Source organism: Aquarana catesbeiana, linkage group LG01 (assembly GCF_042186555.1).
Source record: "Aquarana catesbeiana isolate 2022-GZ linkage group LG01, ASM4218655v1, whole genome shotgun sequence".
NCBI classification, from domain to species: Eukaryota; Metazoa; Chordata; class Amphibia; order Anura; family Ranidae; genus Aquarana; species Aquarana catesbeiana.
This window is the reverse complement of record NC_133324.1, coordinates 93,952,323-93,979,946: the sequence shown is the minus strand read 5'-3', so window position 1 is coordinate 93,979,946 and position 27,624 is coordinate 93,952,323. Positions and strand designations below refer to the sequence as shown.

The window sequence follows — 27,624 nt, the reverse complement described above, 5'->3', positions numbered from 1 at the left end:
AAAAATCTGCGATTTAAAAAAAAAAAAAAAACTCGATTCATGATTCGAATTGAGTTTTTTTTTTTTTGGACACCGCGCCGGTCCTGAGGAGCTGCGGGCAGGAGTTTTTAGGCTCGCGGACTAGGCCGAAGCCACAGCTTCACCTAAAAACTCCTGCCTGCAGCTCCTCAGGACCAACGCGGTGTCAGCGCCGGTCCTGGTGAAAAAAAAATAAAATGGATTTGCTGAAATTTTGAATCGATTTGACCTCTCAACTCGATTCAAGATTCAAATGGATTTTTTGCCCAGCCCTACTCTCCGCCCTCTTTTTTCAGAACCCTCAGACAAGCTTTAAAATTGAGCACTATGAATGGTCATAGAGAAGAAAGGGTTGCAGATATACAGGTACAACTTATATAGGAGAAAGGTGAGATTGTCCATGGCAACCAAAAAGCGTCCCTTTACGTCAAAAGCAGTTTTAGACCAGCTAGAAAACAGCGATAATAAATTAGTATCACTTGCAGAATTAAGCGATAGAGATTCGTGGGTAAATTCGTCATCAAACACTGAAAGTGACGACAGCGACAATTCTGCGACTGAGCGAATTTCAGTGTTTTTGATTTGATTACATTATTGAATCAATTTTATTATTATTTGTTGTTATACTTATTTATAGTTATTTATTATATTATAATTTATGATTTCGTGTTTTAAACTTTATCATACCCAGGATGTCTACTAGACTCTTGTTTGGACAGATTTAAGTAAGTTATTTCTAAGAATGACAGGCCTACAATATAAAACGCCAAATTTCCATGCAAAATAATTAGACCGCTTTCAGCATCAAAAATTTGACATCATACCGCCAGGGAGGTTAAAGTTCATGTGCGTGTAAAGGCAGGCGCCCCAATACTTTTTGGTTATGTAAAGTATTTAAAGAGGAACTTCAGTCTGTTCACATAATTTGTAATAAAACCATCTTTGTCATTCTTAAGCTTCCCTCCAACCACTTTGCAAATTATTTTATATATACTGTGATTCTGTACATGCTGCAGAAATCTCCCTCCACTAAGTCTGGCTGCATCCATTTTAACTGTGGGCAGCTGAAGCTGCTGCCTGTTCACTTCCTGGATTTCCACAGACACACAGAGGCACACCTCCAGCTCTGCAGCTCTCATTGGCCCTCTTATGACTCATCCCCCCTCCCTTCCTGGCAAACTCCCATGAGAGTGAGAGAGCGCGCTGTGCATGATGTCATACAAGAGAAAACAAACGTGCGCTCATAATGAACATAATCTGTGTAAATATTGATAATTAATAAATGGTAAAAAGCTGTGAAAAAATATGCTTAAAAAGTGTCATAACATTTCAAGAAAAGTTTTCACAACCCAAATGGATAAGGAACAGTCCTTAGATGAAATACTCCAAGGAGCGAAAGTTCTTATGATGAACAGTAGGAGAGGGAGTCCCATACATATACAGTTACTTCACAGAAGCAGGAGGAAGCATCCACCTTCCGACCAGTCAGACACTGCACATATATATGGAGAGGGAGGGAAATGAGGATAAGAGCTCTCATATAGTCCCACAGTATTAAAAGGTGGACCCTTACCCTCAATGATGGACCTCCTCTCTGGCGAGGTCTCAAACGCAGGCAGACTTTGCCCTCTGCAGGGACTGTGGATGGATGATGTCCGGATCCAGCTCATACAGTGTGCGTCTCCAGCTTGGCTTCTACCAACTCGTCCACCTCGTCCACCGTTAGCGGCATACAGATCCGGTATTCCTTCACCAGTAACCATTTGGGTTGTGAAAACTTTTCTTGAAATGTTATGACACTTTTTAAGCATATTTTTTCACAGCTTTTTACCATTTATTAATTATCAATATTTTTTTGATGCACATTTCTGATTTTCTTACAGGGATTTAGATTATGTATTTTTTACACAGATTATGTTCATTATGAGCGCACGTTTGTTTTCTCTTTTATTTTTATTGTACACAGGTATTGGTGTTTTATTCGTGCAGCTTTAAGTGTTTATATTATTTTTCAGCGCGTTTTTTTTCTTTTATTTATGCATGATGTCATACGCCTAGGCTAATGACCATACAAGAAACAGGAAGTGGGCTGTATAAGGTATTTACTGGCAGAAAAAAAAATGTTAAATCCAGGGCAGAAGATTTAATAGATGGAAAGATGAAAAAATAACTGAAGTTCCACTTTAACAACTTTTTTGTTTCATCATTTGGGACTCATTTATTAAAGGGACATTTTTTTAGTTGTGCTGCATCATTATTTTTATCATATGTTATAGTATCTGTTCTTTTCTATTCTATTTACAAGCAGAGTTTCATTAAACTGTTACTTTTCGCTTTCTTTGCATCCCAGTAAGAATTGGTCAGCACCTCACTCACAGTAATTTCCTAAGAGTGCGATCTAACTCAGCAACACTCAGGGTGGGGTATCCATTAATCATTTATATAAAGTGTTCCCTCCAGGACTGCTTTCATCATGGCTGACTTAAAGAAATCAGTCATTTTAAGTAAATCCCCCTACTTCCCACAAGGCTTTCACATTTCATTTACAGTACATATTATGAGCTAAAGCTTGCTAATGGAGGACTTATGTGCACCTCTAAAGAAGCAATGGATGACTAATGTTTTAAGGAGAAATAATACAGGACATATAATATACAGGTCAAATAATAGGATATTACTGTGGGGGGTGATGTAAAGGGGGGCAAGAGGACACTACTGTGATACACTATGGGGTTGATTTACTAAAGGCAAATCCACTTTGTACTACAAGTGCACTTGGAAGTGCAGTCGCTGTAGATCTGAGGGGAAGATCTGAAATGTGGGGAAGCTCTGCTGAGTTTATCATCCAATCATGTACAAGCAAAAATGCTGTTTTTTTATTTTCCTTGCATGTTCCTCTCAGATCTACAGCAAGGACACTTGTAGTGCAAAGTTAATTTGCCTTTAGTAAATAAACCCCATTGTGTTCTTCTATGTGCCTTCTTTTTATTGGGTGTTTTTTTTTTTTTTAAAGGGTGCCAGCCAGCACTGGATTTTTGATTTCCTCCATGTTGTCCTCCATGTATTTTGGCAGGAAGGAGTCCCCCTGTTAGATGCAAAGCACAGCAGGAGAGATCCCTGAATCATACATCTTTGTGTTGATGCAGGAATCTGTCATTTTGTTCATTCAAACTGCTGTTTGAACGAAAAAAAAATGTAGTTCATTTACTAAAACTGAAAGCTATGCCAATCAACTTATAACTTCAGCTTGTTCAAATAAGCTTTGACAATAAAACCTGGAAGCCGATTACTAATACTTTCTATGCACAGCTGCAACAGATATTGCACTCTACAATTTTAGTAAATCAACCACTATTTCTGTATACACAGCTTAAGGCAGTCAAAAAATGCATAGTTCCTCCCCAGCAAAACCCTCGTAGGACAGCTGTGTTATGTTTCAAATGCTGCCCTATACATTCACATATCTCCTTAGACCCAATCTGTCTGAACAGCAGAGGCAGCCGGGTCTATAAGGGGCGCCACCCCCCCTCAATCTCCATGCGGGTTGCCGAACACATAGATTTCTATAACGTTTTTTTTATTTTTGCAGCACATGATTAGAGCCTGAGGCTCTAATTGGCTATAAAAAAGGTTGGCCTTGGGGCACAGAGACATTAGCGAATCAACATTCGCTATTATCGTCCCTTTTCTCCTCCCGGCCAATCAGGACAGGAAGCGGGTCTTAAGACTGGATTGGCTGGGAGGAGAAGCGACCGATTGGCTGGGAGGAGAGGCCCGTGACCTGGATGGGGTAAGTGTGGGGCTTGCAGGCGAGTGAGCGGGTGTGTGTGGGGGGGGGTTAATTGCCACCAAAAAATGGAGCCCCAGCAGCCACTGCTGGACAGTATGGTCACCTGATCATTTGGCACCATACACAAGCTGGAAATTAAAGTTGAATCCAACACAATTTTAGCTAATTACAGTACAGGGGATGTATTTCCAAGTCTTTTGAAGTGTAAGAAGACAATGACTTTCCTGAGCCTTGTCTCTGCAAAGTACTAACACCCCCCCTAGCATTTCTGGCTGCGGCCATCTTGAGTAAGGGCAGATGCTTCCTGCAACATTTACTTCCTGGAATCCATTTTCCCTTTAGTTCAGTCATGCAGGCAGGAGGGCGTGCTTAGCTGAGAAAGCCCCTCCTTCCCTCATGTACATGTAAAAAAAAAAAAAAAAGGGTCAAAACAAGTAAATATATTATACCTTCCTAGCTACTAATGCTAGCAGCAAAAGGATTAAAAAAAGTGTTGATTGAGAGAGTGAAGTTACAAAACATGTTGTTATAGGTGATGCTGGAAGCTGCTACAGAGAGTTAGCCAGGGGGCCCCACCAAAATTTTGCTATGGGGCCCCAATATTTATAGTAACGTCCCTGGTAACATTCAAGCCATATCTGTTTTTTTTTTTTTTGTTTCTGTGCTGATCTTCCTTCTCCTTCCACGCAAGACTAAAATATGAATCAGCCACAATCACTGATGATCTCCTGACACATGTCCCAGAATTTCAGATACTTCTGAACAGGAAATTTCTTTCTCTATGAAGAGGGTGATGTGTATAAAGGCAGACCGCATATGTTGATCACATTTGTATAATAGGCACTATGACAATTAACATACCAACCCCTTTCCCAGTTCTTCCTGTGATCCATGATCTTAATTTGTTATTTCTCTTTATTGTTCATTCTTTATTGACTATTGATTTGTCTTAATTCATACTGAAAATTACTTGTGTTAAATGATAGTAAAAGATTTTTTTTTTTTCTTGGAAACTTAATAAAAAACTTAATTCAATGTAGAGCTGTGCGATTTTCTAAAAAAAAAATAAAAAAATCTGCGATTAAAAAAAAAAAACTCGATTCACGATTCAAATCGAGTTTTTTTTTTTGATGGACACCGTGCCAGTCCTGAGGAGCTGCGGGCAGGAGTTTTTAGGCGAGGCCGCGGCTTCGGTCTAGTCCGCAGCGTCCGGCCTCGCGGACTAGGCCTCACCTAAAAACCCCTGCCCGCAGCTCCTCAGGACCGCTGCGGTGTCAGCGCCGGACCTGGTGAAAAAAAAAAAAAAAAAAAACGATTTGCTGAAAATTTGAATCGATTTGACCTCTCAACTTGATTCAAGATTGAAATCGATTTTTTCCCCAGCCCTAATTGAATGATGTCACCTGTATTTTTGCAGAGAGGTTTCCTATCTCAAATATATAGGGCGGCTATTCTGGTGCTCGGCAGTGGCTTTCCACTTGAGTCTACTGACTTTAAATAATATAACAACAAAAGCGCTGTGAAAGTGTACAAAGTAAATTAATAAATCGTCCGAGCAAAAGTCCTTCTGTGTTAGGCAGAAAAAACAAATCTTCCAGTGATCCAATTAATAGATGCAGGAAAATGCAATCATTGTGAGGATTAAAGGCTTACCGAAAATAGTGACTGCACAATCAGGTGGCCCCTGAGGATTCACGTTGGTGGGAATCGCGAAGGGTAGGATTTAAGTGCCACAACTACACGCCACCATATTGGTGATCTGGTTGGCGGTGTTAGATGTAAGTTCAGTGGATTTTTTTTGTACTGAAGTTTATACCTGATGTTGTATATTGCCTTTTGCTAGCAGCTGTACAACAGAAGTATAACGCTCACTTCACATTTTTTTCTGTTTACTGACTTTACTTTGCTTTTATAGGATTTAGATTTTATCTGGTAATACACTTACTACACTATTGAAGATCATTGTTGGCTCGTGGTGAGCTTTATTTATCCTAGTTGGAGCACAGCAGAAGGTGCCATTTCAGGTGGCTGAGCACATTGACTCTCTGAGACCTCCAATTTAACCTATGTGCATACGCTGCTCTAATGGTAGCCATGTCTTTTGGGGAGTGTTGAATTCACTAGATGTTGGTGACTGGGTCTTTATGCACCACAAGAAGATTCTTCATGTGTACTGGCGGTGTTTTACAGACTGTATTCTTCATCTATTATGTACACTGTGGGACTTTTTTACTATATCTTTTTGGACTTTTTTCTTTATATTGCTATTATATAAGCAATTTTGCACTTTATCGGCGCTACACTTTATTTTGTTCTAGCTCATATATATACTTGGAAAAACAATTTTGCCACATTTCATGAAACACTTAGCACTACCTAAACGTACGTATAAAATAAAGGAGAGAATCAGATCTCAGTTTTCTTTACATAAGATGGCCATCTGTACTACTAATAATAGTATTATTGTTTTGGAAGTGAATTTCACCATCTGTGATATATTAATAAGTTAAAGTCACAGCATCCACCATCTCTTGTATCTTTGGCTCTTACAGATCGAGAGAAATTTCTATCAACCCATTACATTCAATTAAAGGTACTGAAATAGCCCACACAAGTCCAATTTTTTTTTTCTTAAAGTTGAACTCCAGGTATGGTTTGTATTGCAGAGTTACATTGGTCCAGCTTGGACTGTTACGTTATTGGCTGTTCATACATATTGCTGCCTACTGCTGCCTCTCATGCGAGGCACCATAAATGACAATGTTATAATGCAGTGGTCTCCAAACTGGAGCTTGCAACCCCTTTTTCTTGACTTCACCCAGCTTTTGGGGCACTTATCTTCTCACTGACCTGAATGATCAGGCATCATTTCTTCCACCAAGAGCAACAGTGTGGTACAAATCCTTTCATTGACACCAACAATGGGGCACTATTCCTTTCATTGACATCACCCACGAGGCCTCATTATGAACGATGAAATCGGATAGCTGCACACCCACAAACAATGCAATTCAGCTTTATTCAAAGAATCAATAAAAGCATTACAGGATGATCATACAGACAGAGGAGGAACAGGGTGACGCGTTTCACGCTATAAACATGCTTTGTCCAAACTACATGAGGTTCAACCACTACACACACTAGTATATAAAATCACATGATGGTACAGGTGTGTTCAATTAAGTGATTGCAACCATCGTTCAAAGATCTGTTCCCATTTAAAGGAAAAAGCAGATCATAATCCTAATAAAAAAAAATTAAAATATATATAGTGAAAAGTAAATACAGAATTAATAATCAAAACAAACAAAAATGACTAACGATTAAAAAAACTAAAAACATTGAATCACTAAGAACAGAAAATTGCAAGGTATAGCATTTTGCGCCAATACTGAAGCATACACACATGATGGTAACAACAATGATGAGTTTCTCGATGGGTTGCAGTATAGTGCAACTATAATCTATAAACATCTCACATATAAATATATAAAAAAAAAATAAAATATATATATATATATATATATATATATATATCCAAAAACAAATGGAATGAATTGATTAAACAAACGCATAAACAAGACATAGTAATGGGTCAGGTCCCACTCAAAGTTTAGACCTATGGGAATCCTAGTTTGAAGTGTAAATATTCAAAAAACTTCCAGTTTATAAAGGATTCTAAAACTGTCCCCACCTCTCTTAGGGGCTATCACCTTTTCAAAGCCCTGTATCTGTGAGAGAGAGAGAGAGAGAGAGAGAGAGAGAGAGAGAGAGAGAGAGAGAGAGAGAGCTCATTCCTTCTCCTCACACCAACAGTGGGGCACTATTCTTCACACTGACACCAACCATGAGGCATTAAACAGTCTACACTCTATTAAAAGTATATCGCTTGTGAGCTGCTGTGTTGGCTTTTTACCAAAACTGATGTGTGAAAAACAGAACCAATAATTTATCACCATCTAAAAATCCAGCTGCTATGCACCCAGTATGACTCCCATACTAATCAACACATAAATAAATCAAATATCAGCTGTGCAGCGCTAGTGTGTAACAAAAAAAAAAAATATGTGAAAATAAACGTAGACAGAATTAAACACATAAAACAAGCATAATTATTGAAAAAGTCCTCCAAAGATTCCTCTTAGTAAGATACAGTATCTCACAGAAGTGAGTACACCCCTCACACTTTTGTAAATATTTTATCTTTTTATGTGACAACACTGAAGAAATTACACTTTGCTACAATGTAAAGTAGTGAGTGTACAGCTTGTATAACAGTGTAAATTTGCTGTCCCCTCAAAATAACTCAACACACAGCCATTAATGTCTAAACCGCTGGCAACAAAAGTAAGTACACCCCTAAATGTCCAAATTGGGCCCAATTAGACATTTTCCCTCCCCGGGGTCATGTGACTCCTTTGTGTTACAAGGTCTCAGCTGTGAATGGGGAGCAGGTGTGTTAAAGTTGGTGTTATCGCTCTCACTCTCTCATACCGGTCAATGGAAGTTCAACATGGCACCTCATGGCAAAGAACTCTCTGAGGATCTGAAAAAAAGAATTGTTGCTCTTCATAAAGATGTCCAGCTATAAGAAGATTGCCAAGACTCTGAAACTGAGCTGCAGCATGACGGCCAAAAACATACAGCGGTTTAACAGGACAGGTTCCACTCAGAACAGGCCTCACCATGGTCGATCAAAGAAGTTGAGTGTACGCGCTCAGCGTCATATCCAGAGGTTGCCTTTGGGAAATAAACATACGAGTGCTGCCAGCATTGCTGCAGAGGTTGAAAGGGTGAGGGGTCAGCCTGTCAGTGCTCAGACCATACGTCGCACACTGCATCAAATTGGTCTGCATGGCTGTCCTCCCAGAAGGAAGCCTCTTCTAAAGATGATGCACAAGAAAGCCCACAAACAGTTTGCTGAAGACATGGAGATGGATTACTGTAACCATGTCCTATGGTGTGATGAGACCAAGATAAACGTATTTGGTTCAAATGGTGTCAAGTGTGTGTGGCAGTAACCAGGTGAGGAGTACAAAGACAAGTGTGTCTTGCCTACAGTCAAGCATGGTGGTGGGAGTGTCATGGTCTGGGGCTGCATGTGTGCTGCCGACACTGGGGAGCTACCTAGTTAATTGAAAGAACCATGAATGCCAACATGTACTGTGACATACTGAAGCACATCATGACCCTTCCTTTGGAGACTGGGCAGCAGGACAGTATTCCAACATGATAACGACCGCTCCAAGACGACCACTGCCTTGCTAAGGAAACTGAGGGTAAAGGTGATGGACTGGCCAAGCATGTCTCCAGACCTAAACCTTATTGAGCATCTGTGGGGCATCCTCAAATGGAAGGTGGAGGAGCGCAAGGTCTCTAACATCCACCAGCTCTGTGATGTTGTCATGGAGGAGTGGAAGAGGACTCCAGTGGCAACCTGTGAAGCTCTGGTGAACTCCATGCCCAAGAGGGTTAAGGCAGTGCTGGAAAATAATGGTGACCACGCAAAATATTGACACTTTGGGCCCAATTTGGACATTTTCACTTAGGGGTGTACTCACTTTTGTTGCCAGCGGTTTAGACATTAATGGCTGTGTGTCGAGTTATTTTGAGGGGACAGCAAATTTACACGGTTATACAAGCTGTACACTCACTACTTTGCATTGTTGCAAAGTGGCATTTCTTCAGTGTTGTCACATGAAAAGATATAAAAAAATATTTACAAAAATGTGAGGGGTGTACTCACTTATGTGAGATAATGTATGTGTTAGGACTGTTCCACCTTCAGTGTTCCTAATATTCACTGTAAGCATGACCACCATCAGATGTACTCCTACCTCAGCTATTTGACATCACTTTGCATGCGTGGTCAAACTGCACTTTTTTGTCCCTTTTATTTGGACCATAGTCGATTCCTTGGTAAACCCACTGTTACACGCCACAGCCTGATAATCGCCTCCTCCTTTTACTCTGCTCACCACCATGCAAACAAAACACTAAAATGGTGCTTATCTTTTTAAAACATTTCTTTCCAAATACAGGAATAACACACTCACATTGCTTAGGTGCTAAATCACACAAGATGTAGCCAGCTTTATATTTAGGTTTAGCGACCCTGTGCAATATTGCTTCAACTGTAATGCCCCGTACACACGATCGGATTTTCCGCCAACAAAACTGTGGATTTTTGTTCGAAGGTTGTTGCATACACATGGTCACACAAATGTTGGCCAACAATTATGAACGCGGTAACACGGTGACGTACAAGACATACGACGAGCCGAGAAAAATTATGTTAAATAGCCAGTGTGACTACTCTGCTTGATTCCCAGCATGCGCGAACTTTTGTGTGACGAATGTTCGATGGAGCATACACACGGTCGGACTTTCCGACAACAAGCTCACATCCAACATTTCCCGTCGGAGCTTCCACATTCCAATCAAGCATTGTGACGTCATCCAAGTTCCGCCCCATTTTTTTAATGTATTTCACCACAGAACACATGACTTCCTCAGGGGGATTCAATTGGACCACATGCCGAACACCGCACTCTGAGGAAAACGCTCAGATGCTCACCCACACAGAAATCCATACAAATCTAAAACTGGTATAGAGACATTAGTTTTGCAGCGTTTTTATTGTCAACGTTTTGATGAAGCTCAGTACATCTTTTTTAAGACCACGAGGCATTATTTCTTACACTGGCACCAACAGTGTGGTATTATTGCTCCCATTGACATCAATGGTGAGGCACAATTCCTTCCACTAACACCGAAAAGGCATTATTCTTTCCATGGACACCAACAATGGGGCAACATTCCTTCCACTGACCAATGATGAGGCAAAATTCCTCCCAAGGATATAAACAATTGAGCACTATTCCTCCCACTAACACCAATGACAGGACACATTTCTTCCCACTGGCAACCAAGCCTGAAGCATTGTCTACTCCTATACTGATGTTTGGGCATTTTTTTACTCTTAGTGGTCGCTGTCCAGCCAAGCTAAAGTTTGAAGTACAGCAAACTGGCCCTTGGTTTAGAAAGTTTGGCAACCCCTGTTATGTATAATCTGAGTGATCACTGAAGGAGGGAAGACTAAGGAAATACTAACTACTGCCTTCCGCATATTCAGAAGACATTGGGGTTGATTTAGTAAAGGCAAAAAGTTGCAGTCTGCAGTAGCTCCAGGTCTTAGTAAATGAGTAGAAGCTCTGCTGACTTCGATCATCCAATCATGTGCGTGCAAAAATGCTGTTTTTTTTTTAATCTTCCCTGCACGTGATTGAGTACTTTTTGCAAAGTGAAGACTTACCTAATTTACTAAGCTCTGGGGCAACTGCAACTATTTGCCATTAGTAAATCAACCCTATTGGTCTCCCCCAGCATGTTTTTCTCATGATGACCTTGACAAAATATGCCTAGAATTGCCTTTTAATGATAAATGATAACATATTATTAGGTCTCCTTTAAGTAATGCAACTGATATAAACACCACTTGCAATAAAGCACAGACCAGATGAAACAGCCAGAAGTTAACAGTTTAAACAGAATAGTGTCATGAAGAGAGAGACAGAGCCAAACTGGGCTTCCCTTAGCAAGTTGTCTGAATACAGAAAGATTCCATTCCAATGACATCACATCGTTCACACTTATGTTGGCCACAAGCAGTCAGAATCTGTATAAAGTCCATTTATCTATCTGATCACCAGTGAGCAAAATTATTCAACTCACAGAACTCAAGAAACACAAAAAAATGACAATCATTGTTGGCTTTTTTTCATAGCTTTTAGCTTGCACTCCATAAAATGTATACATCTCCTATATAAATAACAGGTCTTACCTTGACTTGCAGTGCTGAAGCCACTTTGGCAGACCAGCATCAGTGTTGCTAGCAGCAGCCAAAAAGCCATTTCTCCGGGGCCTGCAAAAAATGAAGAATATGTTTATTTGTGTATGTGATTGTACTCTATAAATGTACCAGAACCCTCCGGATAATCAATCCTGAACAAAAGCCAAATTTACATAGAAATAAAATTCTAGCTCTATACTAGGGGTGCAGTGCCAGAAAGCAAAGTCAGGTACAGATGACTCCATGTTCACAGTACCCAGGGGCGGGCGGACTGACCATTCGGGCACTGCCCGAGGGCCCCATGCCCTAAGGGGCCCCATCAGGGTTGCCAGCCTCAATAAAACCAGGGACAATATGTAAAAATCTGTGTTTTTTTAAAAATCCCAAGATTATAGCTGCCCCGCCTCTCCAGTACCTTTTCAGTGTGTGTATGTGTATTCTGTGTGTGTATTCTGTACGTGTGTATGTATACTGTGTGGCCCCATAATCTCTTATTGCCCGGGGGCCCCATAATCTTCTCCTATTGCCCGGAGGCCCCATAATCTCCTATTGCCCGGGGGGCCCCATGAGTTGTCAGTCTGCCCCTGATAGTACCCCAAAGCAAATCTGCATTGGTGGCTGTGGATTTCATGACAGAAGGATGACAAAGGCTATGGCCACCAAAAACTCATTTCTCCAACAAGCAAAAAAGAAAACGACCAGAGTAAACTTTAATAGCTACAGTCAGGTACAAGGCTAATTCACCGGCTGTTCTAACACGTTTTATTCCACTAGAAACTTAACCCTAGTTCAGTGAAACGTGATAGAGGAGCAGGTGAATTAGCCTTGTACCTGACTATACCTAAACATTTCACTCTGGGCTTTAAGAAGGAGAGCGGCTTTTTCTTTTGTTTGTTGGATATTGTGTATGGATCATGAAACATCTGGAGGCAGCACCCATCAGTTGGGTATAGCAGGGTATTGAGAACCTGGAGCAGAGTTATTGGGGGTTATCTGCAAAACTAATATTAGTTACAGATGGTTGCTGGTAAGTTGAATTTAGGCCAGCCACACACGGTGCAAATTTCTTTCCTTGCATAAGGTGCACTTATGAGCCCTATAGCGCTCAGCTTACTATGCAAAATTAGGTGCTGTTTAAAGGATAGGTATAATTCTTTTTGTAACCTCTTCCCGACCACATTATAGCGGAATGACAGCTATAGTGCGATCTCATATTTTCGGAAGAGTGTTTATTGATGTCTTCTCGTGATCAGGGGAATCCCTCCTGCCGAGCTATTGTCGGCTCCTGGGAGGGTTGGGGAGAAGACAGTGATTATTGCTGGCGGCTATAGCAGTGTATAATCCCACTCCAAACTCGCTCATCCATTTCTTTATGGACCTTGCTTTGTGGTGCGCAGTCATGTTGGAACAGGAAGGGGTCATCCCCAAACTGTTCCCACAAAGTTGGGAGCATGAAATTGTCCAAAATGTCTTGGTATGCTGACGCCTTAAGAGTTCCATCACTGGAACTAAGGGGCCAAACCCAACCCCTGAAAAACAACCCCACACCATAATCCGCCCTCCACCAAATGATTTGGACCAGTGCACAATGTACGGTCCATAAAGACATGGATAAGTGAGTTTGGGGTGGAGGAACTTGACTGGCCTGCACAGAGTCCTGACATCTCACCGATAGAACACCTTCTATCGGTGCAATAGAATTAAAGCGGAGACTGCGAGCCAGGCCTTCTCATCCAACATCAGTGCCTGACCTCACAAATGCGCTTCTGGAAGAATGGTCAGACATTCCCATAGACATACTCCTAAACCTTGTGGACAGCCTTCCTAGAAGAGTTGAAGCTGTTATATCTGCAAAGGGTGGGCCAACTCAATATTGAACCCTACGGACTAAGACTGGGATGCCATTAAAGGTCATGTGCATGTAAAGGCAGGTGTCCCAATACTTTTGGTAATATAGTGTATAAGTAGATGGACATAGAAGAAATGTATGTAGAATAGCAATTAACTTCCTAAAGCCTCGCACACACGATCGGATTTTTTGACAGGAAATGTTCGATGACAGGCTGTTGGCAGAAAATCCGACCGTTTGTACGCCAACACGACCAATTGTTGGCCAACTTTCCGTGGAAAAATGTTGGATGGCAGGTTTATAAATTTCCTGCGGACAAATGTCTGTTGTCGGATTTTCCGAGCGTGTGTACACAAGTCTGTCGGACAAAAGTCCAAAGTACAAACACGCATGCTCAGAAGCAAGGATGAGCCAGAAGCGGTCGATCTTGTAAACTAAGATTTGTAATGGAGAATTAACATTCGTGACGTGGCAAATTATGAAATCTCCAAATGCAGCGCACAATTCTCTTCTTCTTTAATGGGATAATAATGACGCTGCTTTGCTGGTGATACTGATGGATTTATTGCAAACACATTTTTTTTCTAGTGATATCAAGAATATTATTATTATGCTTTTTTTTTTTTTTTTTTTTGGGCAAGGTACCACAACACCATTATCCCGTAGTTTTTAAGATCAAAGATACAACTATGTTGGTGTCCCTTGTTAATTTTACATTGTATTTTTTTAAATGTAACTGCCTACTCCCAAACTGTCATTTGAAGTAAAACACGTAGCCAAGTATTATTCTCCACAATTTTTTTATTGTGCATTAAAAAAAGAAAACAAATAAAATTAGACATGTTATCTGCCAATAGAACTTAACCAAAAAGTGCATTCTATGCATCCAAAAATATAGAAAATATACGAAATCAAATCATTATTATTCAACCAAAAAATAAAATAAAAGCCTCATGCATGTGTCCTGCTTCTTAATATAGGGGGTCAACAATGCCAAGAGTTGGTGATAGCAGAGGTCCGTCATCCAGAGATAATTCCGAAAATCATCTGGATTATTCTCCTGGAGCTCCCGCAGGAAAGGCATATGATCTATTTGGTCACAATTAATAAAGCAACCAATTTTTGGTACAAGAAATCCTCCTCCTCCTGTTCCTGGACTGGACTTAGGTCAAAGCAATAACCGCAAGGCCAATAATAAATAAAACATTATCTCCTCCGATTCCGTAACATGTCTGGTTGACAAACGGCCATTCAGAATCAAAGTGAAAGTCACGAAATGAAAAGTGTGAACTGAAAAGCCCAAATCAACACTCACCAAACTTCTACTAACATGAAATTAGCAGAAGGAGCCCAAAGGGTGGCGCTAAAGAGCTGAAAAACCACATAGTACGTCAGTACGTTCGTGTTTGTTGGCCGACAATTCCTTGCTGTTTGTATGCAGGACAAAATTTAGGCACACACCTTCAGACAAAAGTCAGAGGTTTTGTCTGCGGAAATGCTGATCGTGTATATGAAGGGTTTCCATTTTTCTGTTATGACCAGTTATTTTTACACAACATGTGACTGGCACATCATTGAAACAAATATACTGTGCTGTGGGTAATGAAAAAATAAATTAAAATTAATAATTGCACAATGCTTGGGAGTTCTCTGCAGCTATTTAACTGGGTCCTGGCCACGAAAACAACAACAGCTGGAGTTTCCACATAGTTTGTGGTTTGTAGAATAAACAGAAGCCAACTTGCTTGGTTGAAATATTTAGCTTCATATGTTTTTAATTTTAATTCTTCCCCACGGTAGACCCAGATAAAGCAGTAGATGCTCCATCATAGGTAGGGAAGATACAACTAATAGATAAAGGCTAAATAGATCCTGGCCCTTGACCATCTATTGACCCATCTATTTGCCTTACCTACTGTACAAGCCTCCCACAGTGTCGGAGTATACACTCCCCACACTCACTGTTTTTATGAATGAAGCAACCTACTCGGCATTAACAGAACATCCCAAATCAATGTGTACAGACACCTCTCGCCTTGTGTATAGAGTACTGCCTCCAATAACAGCTATAGCTTCCAAATCTAGGTGGGAGTGAATTTACACAATCCTGCACACCAGCCCTCATTATGTTTGGTCAAGCCTTGATTTCAATTATTATTATTATTATTATAATACAGAATTTATATAGCGCCAACAGTTTACGTAGCGCTTTACAACTTGAGGGTAGACAGTACAAATACAATATACTTTAATACAGTAGGAATCAGAGGGCCCTGCTCCTTAGAGCTTACAATCTAAGAGGGAAGGTCAAGAGATACAAGAGGTAGTAACTGTGGGCGATGTGCTGATTGAGAAGATAAATGTACAGTTGTTAGGTGGGGGGCAGATAGGCTTCTCTGAAGAGATGAGTTGATGGATAAAGTAGGAGAAAATCGGACAGATTGGGGTAGAGCATTCCAGAGGATGGGAGAGGCTCTGGAGAAGTCCTGAAGGCGAGCATGGGATGAGCTGACCAGGGAGTTTGAGAGCAGGAGGTCTTGGGAGGAATGAAGAGAACGATTAGGTTGCTATTTTAAGACTTGGTTAGTAATGTAGCTGGGGGCCAGGTTGTGGATGGCTTTGTAAGTTATAGTTAGTATCTTGAATTTAATTCGGTGACTGAGTGGCAGCCAATGGAGGGACTGGCAGAGGGGTATAGCAGACGCTGAGCGGTTTGTGAGGTGGATTAGCCTGGCAGCAGTGTTCATGATGGACTGAAGTGGGGGTAGCCTATTTAGAGGTAAGCCAATGAGGAGGGAGTTGCAGTAGTCAAGGCGAGAGATAACCAGGGAGTGGATTAGAAGCTTTGTGGTGACATTGGTTAGGAAGGGACGTATCTTAGAGATACTGTGGAGATTGAGGCGGCAAATTTTGGATAACAATAGGATGTGGGGCCGAAAGGTTAGGTCAGAGTCCAGGATTACACCTAGGACCTTGGAGTTCAATTATAGCTATATGGCCTTCATAGGCCACCCCACCTGCGAATGCTGTGATCCTCAGATCTTTGTGGCTGAAATATAATACAATATAAAATATACTTATAAAATAAATAAACCGCAACCTATATGCAATCAAATATACAAAATGTACATATGATGAAAGTATGCTGCTGCGGTTACCAAAATTGTTACCCTTAAACACATACATATCAAACAATTAACAAACATAGAAACCTCACTGCAATGCGTAAATTATGAAATGTTGCAAATACTAAATAAAAATTATGGCCATACAATAATAAAGTCCACTGATATTCCCGCTGTGAAAAGTCTAAAGCCTCGTGCACATGATCGGATTGTTGGCCAACAAAACGGTGGAATTTTGTCCGAAGGGCGTTGGCCCAAACTCGTTTTGCATACACACGGCACACAACTGTTGGCCAACAATCACGAATGTAGTGACATACTACATGATTTTTCAGCTCTTTAGCGCCACCCTTTGGGCTCCTTCTGCTAATTTCGTGTTAGTAGAAGTTTGGTGAATGTTGATTTGCACTTTTCATTTTGCGCTTTTCATTTCACGCTTTTCATTCCGTGCCCGAACGGCCATTTGTCAACCAGCTCTGTTGCGGAATCGGAGGAGATAATGTGTTATTTATTATTGGCCTTGGAGTTATTGCTTTGACATAATTTTTTTTGGTTGAATAATAATGATTTGATTTGGTATATTTTCTATAGTTTTGGATGCATAGAATGCACTTTTTGGTTAAGTTCTACTGGCAGATAACATGTCTAATTTTATTTGTTTTCTTTTTTTAATGCACAATAAAAAAAATGTGGAGAATAATACTTGGCTATGTGTTTCACTTCAAATGATAGTTTGGGAGTAGGCAGTTACATTTAAAAAAAATACAATGTAAAATGGACAAGGGACACCAACATAGTTGTATCTTTGATCTTAAAAACTACAGGATAATGGTGTTGTGGTAACTTGCCCAAAAAAAAAAAAAAAAAAAAAAAAAAAAGCCTAATAATATTATTCTTGATATCACTAGAAAAAAAAAGCCTTTGGAAATTCGTTTACAATAACTCCATCAGTATCACCAGCAAAGCAGCTTCATTATTATCCCATTCTTAATTAAGAAGAGAATTGTGCGCTGCATTTGGAGATTTCACAATTTGCCGCGTCACGAATGTTAATTCTCCATTACGAATGTTAGTTTACAAGACCAACCGCTTCTGGCTCGTCCTTACTTCTGAGCATGCGTGTTTGCTCTTTGAACTTTTGTCCGAAGGACTTGTGTACACACGATCGGAAAATCCAACAACAGACATTTGTCCGCGGAAAATTTTAAAACCTGCCACCCAACATTTGTCCGTGGAAAATCCGACAACAATTGTCCAATGGAGCATACACACGGTCGGATTTTCCGCCGACAGCCGGTCATCACACATTTCCCGTCGGAAAATCCGATCGTGTGTACGAGGCTTTAGTTTATTTTAAGGACCAAGTGCTTGTGCTCTTTATAACGATAAGTCAAAGGTGCTCCACTTCAAACATGCTCCAAATCCCCACATAGACAGACACTCACCATATGGTATGGACTGGCTATTCCTAGTTGGGTCACTATGGGACTTAAGTACCAATAAGTACCACCGTCCGCACTCGGGATAGCCTTACCTCCGCTTCAGAAAGAATGGTAATAGAGAAAGCTCATAGCATAAAACCATCCAAGATACAGCTATTACGCTCACTTGTGCAGGTACCTATGTACACCGGCACTTAGTGTATACAGCTTGAGATGCCTATATGCAATTACATGAAAGTGCCCTAGTGCACAGAGTATGGGCATTTAACCATTTACACATTCTGTTTGTAGGTGAGATGCAGTGCGGTATGGTGGAATTACACACCAGTGCGAAGAAAGAACCTGTATTAAAATAATGCAAAAAAAGCAGCCCAACTGGGAACACTCACAGTTCCAACAGCGTGTAGAGAGCACATTGCAGCTAAACTGTCAAAAAGGGGAAGAGTGAGGCCTGGCCATCTTGCGTCCAACAGGCAGGTGTTCAAAAAAGTTGCGAGCCCTATGCTTTCCCTCCTCATCAGGAACCTTTCCCTGTCGCTAATATTGTTTCTACCAGACGGGGTACCTGTCCCTACTCTACCAACTCACAAATGCACGCCAAACCAGGGAGCCAGGGCCTTAATTAGACTCTGCCTGACCCAAGATGGCTGTCAGAGTCACATGTGGTGGCAGCGACCAATTGGATGCAGTGACATTGTGGAAGAGCGCCACCTGCAGTGGAAAAAGTAGACTGCACCTGCCTACATGTTTTTTCTTTGAAGTAATACATTCTCAAAGATCCCTAAAGATCACAACAGAGACTCTATAGTTGTTTTTTTATTCAGGTTCTAAGGCCTTAGACTTTAATTGTAGTGCCTGTAAGTGCGGGATGCACACATTTTACACGTCAAGAACTCCGCTCTTCCTATAGAACTTCTTCCCCTTGCCCAACCCAGGAAACAAAATGGTGCAACTCGATACATGTGCACAAACACTTAGAAAATGCCTATAATACGTCTGAAAAAAAAAAAAAAAAAACACACTTCAAAATCACAAGGAATACACTCAGCTCAGGGTTGAATGCAGACTAATGTGTGTTGAAATGTTGATATTTATGTAATGCTGTTCTCTTCTTCATGTTCTTCATGTTGGACCTCTACAGAGGCATATACTCACCTTCATAGGTGTGCACAGCCTATTTCCTCTAGGGTGTACACCCCAAAGCTCAAACTCTCTGTTTTGAGCCAGAGAAAGGGAGTGAGGACAGAGATTCCTCAGTCCCTTTCTCTGCAGCATCAGCTGCACTGGACAGTGAATGAATAGGAAGTGCTCTGTGCTGAGCAGCTTCCTGTTCATTCACAAACCGAAGCATAGAAAACACAGTTTACTATGCTTCAGTTATGGATGAACACAGTGATTGATTGGTACTGATCCCTTATTGTGTTCATTCACAAAATGAAGGAGCTGGTAAATGACGTACAGGCATACCCAACTTTTCAGTATACAATGGGTGTTGAAAGGCAACATGGTCTAATGTCATATTTCTCAAGTAGCAGCTGAAAGAGGGGTAATTGGATATGCCCTCAATTAGCAGCTGAATACATTTTGTTTAAGAAAAGAGCTGGAGTTCATTTTTTTATTCTTTGTTTTTATTTTCATTCAGGTGGAAAAAGTTCCAAAAGGTTTGTCCAGCTGAAAGGGGACTTAGTACATAGGTCTTAAGGTACAGATAAATGCATTGTTTTTTTTTTACTGTTTAAATTGAGAATTTTTGAGAAGCAACATTCACGTTCAATTTTTTTTTAAAATTTTGATCATGCCATGGGGATCCATTTTAGAGTGGGTTCATCCTAAAGAAAGCATGGTTGTTTTGATAATTTGTTTAGAGTTGTAGAAGTCAGGAATATTAGGTTCCTGGACATAGGCGTGCGCACGGGGTGTGACGGGTGTGCCTGGGCTTCCAGTCCACCACTGCCCTTTGTCCGAGAAAAGTATTTGCCAGGACCGTTCCAGGCAGAGGAGGAGGCGGTAGCTTTTTCCTCCCTGCTCCGCCTCCGAGTGCCCCGACTCCCAGCTTCCGCCCTGCAGTGCCGACAACGCAACAACCTGAAGTGAGGAGGATGGGCCAGGACTCAGGAAATGTCACTGCTAAGGGGGGAGTTGGGGGCACAGACTTTAGCAGTGTGTGTGTGCGGCTCTGCAGCAGGCAGGGAGAGAGGGGGGTGTAGTGCTTTTCATCTATCCTCTGAATTCTTTCATTTGTTGTATTGAACAGCTAGTAAGAAGTGTGTATCACTCTTCACATGTTCAGGGATGTTCTTCTCATCACATGAATATAAGCCAACATGCTCTTTGGTTCCCAGTCACTATGCAATGTTCTGTACCTGAAGTCCAGGATATGTCATGGGTAACCTACCCATAGTACAGCCGTGTTAACTTAATGGCATCCTATTGTAGTAATAGCCTTACAAGGGCCTAATTAAAGGGTATAAGTACATATCCTGTGTAAATATCATCACATCTCCTGCAGGGAATAAATATTGACCCCCCTGTCTCGAGGATTAGTAAGTCACTCTCTGGTGTAAATGTGGCTGCTAATTGCACATTCATACTTTCTTGGGTTGAATTACTTTGTCGGCAGATGCTGCCAAGTACAACTGTACATTAAAAAGGATTTGAATATTAACCTGAACTTATATATTTATTTTTACACACACAAAAAAAATAAAATTTTTATATATATATTTTATATATATATATATATATATATATATATATATATATTTTTTTTTTACACTATATATATATATATATATATATATATATATATATATATATATATATATATATAGTGTAAAAAAAAATATATATATATATATATAATTACATATATAATTTTATATATACATGCTGACAGGGTTCATATAGATTTAATTGTATATGTAATATATATATATATATATATATATACACAGACGCACGTGTGTTTGAGCTTTGGTTTGAGGTGCACACCCTAATGCAATAGGCTGCACACCCCTATGTTCCTGGGTTCCAAGGAGGGAACTAGGAGTAAACATAGCAAGCGAACAGATATTGTGGATAAGAATTTGATTCTGCGCTTGTTTTTTACTTCCATAGTCCTGGTGGAGCGAGATTGGAGAGGTTTCTGGAACATGGAAGACAGATGTTCATCTGGTTGGCAGTTTGTCTGTGCCATACCACACCGCAAATTTGTTCTGATAAACATTCAGGAGAGAAGGGACAAACTAAAAGATTCAGATTAATACTTGCAATATAAGGTTTCTTTGTCTTATGGACAATTTAGTGCTAATGCTGAATCTGAAAGACTGTGCCTATCAAAAAAGACTTGTGAAACATTTTGCCGGAGTCTCTCCTGTCATTTGTGAATGCAAACGTGCTATTGATACATGTGCAATGGGTTGGAGGTTGGGGAAGGAATATAACCTGTCCAATCCTTCAGAACGTGAAATGTAAAATATGATTTTTTTTGTTGGAGGGAGGAACTGAAAGAAGCAAAAATTGTTTTTAATGTGTGACATGTATTGACATAACTAAATTAATATGGTGCAGGTGCCCAGAAGGCTGGCACTTATGCATAATAAGGTGTCTGTTGGCCAGACTAGAGGATTCCAGGTGACACATCAATAGGGCGAAAATTTCCTTGTACGGGTGGTGTCTCAATCTTAGCAGTCCTACAGAGAGGTTCTCAGTTACTAGACATGTGGGACACCAGAGCTGGATATGGGGGAGATACGTCTGATTGATGTCTCACCTGAGAGGTTGGAACCTTGCACAGGTAATGCCAGTGAATACATATAAACCCATATTACAGTCAGTTTACGAAATTAAAGTAGAACTAAAAGCAAAGGATTTTTATTTCCACTTTGGATAGATAAGGCCCCTTTTCACATGGGGCGGAATCTGTATAAGCAGATCCTCCTGCTCAGCAGAGGGGGAACTATCCGCTGATCCCTGCTAAGCAGGCAGATGACAGGTCAGTGTCCGCTCCGCTATACAGAGCAGACATGGACACAGACCGCTGCTCAGTAGGGGGCAGTCTAATGGAAATGGACTGCGTGTCCGTTTCCAGCCGATTGTCATTAAATCCGATCCACCGGACAGATGGCGAACGTATCCCTATCCGTCTGTTTTTATTGGATCGGATGCCGACGGGTGTCAGCGTCACCCGCCGCCCCATAGAGAACAATGGGTGGTCCGATCGCTTTGCTGGTGTGAAAGGGGCCCTGGGGGTGGGGGGTGGGGGGGGGGGTTGGTATAACCCCCATCAGTTTTTTTTTTTTTTTGCCATCTGTGACCCACTGCCCACTGGGGAGATTTTCTTTCATTCCGTGTCCCATAGCCAAAGCTGGAAGTGAAAGGGAATCCCTCCAAAGTGGGGGAATCCCTGATTGTCCCAAGAACCACTAGAACCGGTGTCCCCACTGGGGCATTTTCCTTTCATTTTCCTTTCACTAATTTAAATGGGAATTTATAACCCAGAGAGGTGTGCAGATCAAAGTTCTATCTTTCTTCTAAGTTCACTTACTGCATGCTTGTTCTGGGTCAGTGATCAAGAAAGTACTGAGGTCAGGGACAGCCAGGCAACCAGCATGTTCAGAAGGAGGTCAATGCCAGGCTTGGTAGGCTCAGATAGGCAACCAGCATGAAAGTCAATGGCAGACTCTGTAGCTTCAGCCAGGCAACCAGCATGTTCAGAAGGAGCTCAGTAATAGCAGGCTCTGTCTTGAGTGCGGGTTTCCTTTAATACGGAACTGTTGGTTTTCGTGCCATTTCTATCGTGCTTCCCCATATAAAAAAAAATCGATCTTTACATTGGTTGCATGTCTTGGACACTGTAATTGTGTTAATCAGTCATTGCTAATGTCTTGCAGACCTTCCTGTCCTTCCAGATGTAGAGGCAGGACTAGTCTAGAAAAAGACTGCATTGAATAACTGATTGTGGGAATCATGTGTATGCTTTGACTCCACTTGTCTCCGGTTTTCTAACAAAGCTCATATTATTCGGGGAATAATCTGCTTTGTGAACAGGGTTTGCTCACACTGTATCATTTCTCAGTGCAGTTCCTACACATAGATAAGACAGTTTGCCTTATGTTCTATTAGTTCAGTTCACACCAACACGCTGCGTTGTATGCGCTGGAAAAAAAAGTAAGGCAAGAAGCATTTTTACACAGCACAGCTTGCTGCAATGCACTACACCACATAACAATGTGCTGCGGAGCATAAAGTTGAATACAATATTTTGTTATGTTTAAAAAAAAAAAAAAATGTTTTTGGCTGTGGGTAGTGATCACAGCTGCCAGGAAAAAGGGAGGTGCTTACGTTTTTATAACCCAAGGCACCTCTTCCAATCCCCCCCCCCCCTTTTTTTTTTTTTTAAGACTTTCATTAATTAATGGAATCTCACAAAGTGACATTCCATTCATTTCTATGTACGGCAGCTCAGTTGCCATGCATAAAAGTGTCCCATAGGGGTTAATTTACTAAGACTGGAGAATGCAAAATCTGGTGCAGCTGTTCACAGAAACCAACCAGCTTCCAGGTTTTAATGTCAAATCTTAAAGCAGAACACCACCCAAAAGGGGACACATTGCTTGTCTTTCTCCTTCCCCCTCCCCTCTGGTGCCATATTTGGCTCCTTGAGAGAGTCAAATATGCTCCTTGAGGGGGGGGAGTGGGTACTTGGTTTTGACAGGTACTCGCTCCCACTTCCTGTGGCGTTTGCCACAACAAACTCATCCAGAAGTTCGTCCCTAGCTGCTTCTCACTGTGCTTCCTCACTCACTGACCCCGTCACTGATCCCTCCTGAATGACTTGCCTAGCAGTGCTCCCCACTGTCCTCCTCCTGCTCCTGTTCCAGGACACCTCTCAATGACCATGTAGAGAGAGGCTCCCTCCCAGCTCCCGAGCTCCAGGCCCGAGTTCACCTCCCCCCCAGAAAGGGGGTTCCCTCAAGGGCCACGACAGTTTACCACTCCATCATTCAGTTCTTCTACCCGACAACTGCTCCCACAACAGGCTGACCATGGGTATATATTGGAGGCCTGCTCCCTGCCAATCCTAGTTGGGGATTGGTCAGGGCTCCCATATATACCCCATGTCACTCCAACCTTCCGCCCTGCCTCTTATCCAGAACCCTCTGAAAACAAAGGAGGCGCCAGAGAGCTGAAGCACATGTCAGTCTGCTGCTACACTACAGTCTGCTGCTACACTCATGCTCACAGCTAGGCCTGCCTAAATTTACTTGCACTGGCAGTACAAATAAAAACACTACTCTAGCAACCTGCCTTCCTAAGGTAGAGGGTGCTACATTAGTTATATTGAAGTAAACCTTTCCTGAGAGAAACATAGAGGCTGCCATTGCTAACTTATTTCTTGAAGTACATGGCTCGCCCACCACTACTACCCATTCACTTTCCTGCTAAACCTAAGGCTGCGTTCGCATTTGAGCTGAATGTCTTTGGACATGCTTTTTTTTTAGCCTTTGCAAGGGTTTTTTTTTTAAGTTTTTGTGGGTGTTTTTTATTTTATTTTATTTTCATTATTATTTTCAGCCAATTAAAAGCTAGTCACTTTGGGAAAAATATGTCCAGTGTACACATTTTGCATAAAAAAAAAAACATTTGAAGCTTGCAGCTCAAAAGTAGTTGTGTACTTTTTTGAGCTTTAAAGTGGAGTTCCAACCTTTTTTTTTTTTATTCAAAAAACATCCCCCACGATGGTCACAGCTTACATAATCCATTCTGGCATATGCTGTAGATGTAGTCTTTTTTGGTATATAATTCTGCAATTTACTCACAGTATTCTCTCTAACAAGCACAATCCCATCTTCAGTGTGGACCACTGAAGCCCACTCATAGCTTCTTCTGGGATATGGTGTTGCTGGCTACCCAACATGCACCTCCAGATCTCACGCATGTGCAGTGTTTACAAAGTATGGCGCACTCACACATACTACAATGCTAGAATCGGAGGCTGCCCATTAATGCTCAAAAAAGTTAACATGCTTTGGAAAAAAATCAAAAAAACATTCCGATCATTAATACCACTGTGATCAGCAAAGTGGGGGCTGAACTTAAAAATTTGAGTGAAATTCTGCTTTAACCGATTGCTGATCAGCCCCGTCATTATACTGCAGCAGGTCGGCACGTTCCTGCGAATCGCCGTAGCTGTACGGCGACTCTTTAAACAGCTCTAGCAGGCACACGCGCCCACTGCACGGCGGTGACACAATGCACGTGGCCGGCGGCCGCAATGTTCGGCGGCCACGCACGATCGCAGGCACAAGAGCCATGACGGGGATGTGTGTGTGTAAACACACAAATCTCCATTCTGATAGGAGAGGAGACACAGATTGTCTGTTCCTACTAAGTAGGAACAGCGATATGTGTCCTCCTCTAGTAAGTCACATCCCCATACAGCAGGAGTCTCAAACTGGTGGCCCTCCAGCTGTTGCGAAACTATAAGTCCCATCATGCCTCTGCCTGTGGGAGTCACGCTTGTAACTGTCAGCCTTGCAATGCCTCATGATCAAATCACAGATCTATGATTACTAGTAAAAATAAAAGTAAATAATAAAAATGCCATAAATCTATTCCCTATTTTGTAGACGCTATAACTTTTGCGCAAACCAATCAATATATACTTGGGATTGGGATTTTTTTTTACCAAAAATATGTAGAAGAATATATATCGGCCTATACTGATGAAGACATTTCATTTTTTACATATTTATATTTTTTTGGATATTTATTATAGCAAAAAGTATAACATTGTTTTTTTTTTCTAAATTGTCGCTCTTTTTTTGTTTATAGCGCAAAAAATAAAAAATGCGGAGGTGATCAAAAACCACCAAAAGAAAGCTCCATTTTTTTGGAAAAAAGGGTGTCATTTTTGTTTGGGTACAGCATCGCACGACTGTGCAATTGTCAGTTAAAGCGACGCAGTGCCACATCGAAAAAAATGGCCTGGTCATTAAGGGGGAAATTCTTCCGGTACTTAAGTAGTTAACCACGCGCATCGGCTCCAGTGTCGTGCCTTAGGCGGCACACGCGCGCCCACCCCCCCACAGCTCTTAAAGTGGCCGACGTACAGGAACGGCGATACGCCCAGGAGAGTCAACCTGCCGCAGTATAACTGCGGCGGCTGGTCCTTAAAGCGTTTGTTAACCCCCCCCCCAAAAAAAATGGATAAATGGATTCTGCTCCTTTAAATCATGTTATATGAAACAGTGCTTGCCCTGTGTCATTTGGCCCCCTGTAACACCTAAAAAACCTGGCTGATCCTGACAGTTTCTCCCCACCCCTCTGTAAACTGACCACGGTGTATCATGGTTGCTGAGACCAGACACTGTGGTCAGTTTCTCTGTCATCAGCAGCCTGCTATCTGCTCTCCTCTCTGCTCCTGTGTCCTCCTCCCACCTCCACCCTCCCCTCTCTGTCTGCGTGTGAGCTGTCCCTCCCCCCTCCTGCTGCTCTCATAACACAAACCTGAATACACCATCAGCACTGCCTCCTATTGCAGTTTCCCTCATCTGTGAATGATTTATAAATATAAATGCTGTAAATACCTCATTTAAGAGCCAAGATTGCGACCACATGACCAGCCAGCTCTTTCCTCCTCTCCAGACTGACATCAGCAGGGGAATCTCAGCCCCACCCACTGCATCTCTCAGAGGAGAAAAGGAGAAAGCTGGCCAGTCATGTGATCGCAATCTCGGCAGTGAAATTAGGTATTTGCAGCATTTATTTTTATAAATCCCACACAGAAGGGGATACTACAATAGGAGGTAGTGCTGATGGCGTATATAGGTTGGAGTGGCTTAACAACTACTTTAAGAGGTTAAAGTAGAACTATAGGCAAAACATTTTTCCTGGTGCTAACATGACAGCATGCATGTGGTAGTAGCCACGCCTATTCCGCCCACAGGACCAGTGCAAACTATAAAAAGTTAACGCCCACACAACAGCTCATTACCTGTACACCTTATGCCAAAATGAATAGGCAGGACAGCCAAACAGGTTCTCCTATGGTGTGTTTTTTTCAGCACTACTGATGGGTTTAGTACTCCTCACTACAGCTGTCTTTGGGGTATAGCCGGTAGCTTACTCACTTAAATATGATAGGATTTGCTGAAGCTTCCTACCCTGGTAGCTAGGTATTAATGTACCACATGTATGCTGCCATGTTGGCACCAGGAAAAAGAAACATTGTTTCAAATACTTACCCTAATTTTCCTTTCCTGGTGCCAATCCATGGCAGCATACCCAGTTCGTACATGCGATGTACAGAAATGGGCTGTTGTGTGGGGGGGGCGTTCATTTTTTTATAGCTTTGCACTGGTCCTAGGGGCAGAAGTCAACAGGGCTACTACCACATGCATGATGCCATGGATTGGCACCAGGAAAGGGAAATTACAGTATTTGAAACAATTTTCTGTTTTTTTTCATTTCGGATAGAGTAAGGGAGGATTATAACCCCTGTCAGTTTTTTTTTGTCATCTGTGTTCCACTGGGGAAATTTCCCT

At 41.5% G+C, this 27,624-nt stretch overlaps 1 protein-coding gene across 3 annotated transcripts in view; it reads right to left on the bottom strand.

Annotated features, from left to right (window-relative positions):
- GHR (growth hormone receptor) overlaps positions 1-27,624 on the bottom strand; it is a 566,569-nt gene that overhangs the window by 185,461 nt on the left and 353,484 nt on the right. For all 3 annotated transcript variants that reach the window (XM_073621808.1, XM_073621818.1, XM_073621801.1), the window contains one exon: positions 11,652-11,732. In XM_073621808.1, coding sequence (XP_073477909.1) covers positions 11,652-11,721 — 70 coding nt within the window. In that variant the 5' untranslated portion in view covers positions 11,722-11,732. The remainder of the gene's footprint in view (positions 1-11,651; positions 11,733-27,624) is intronic.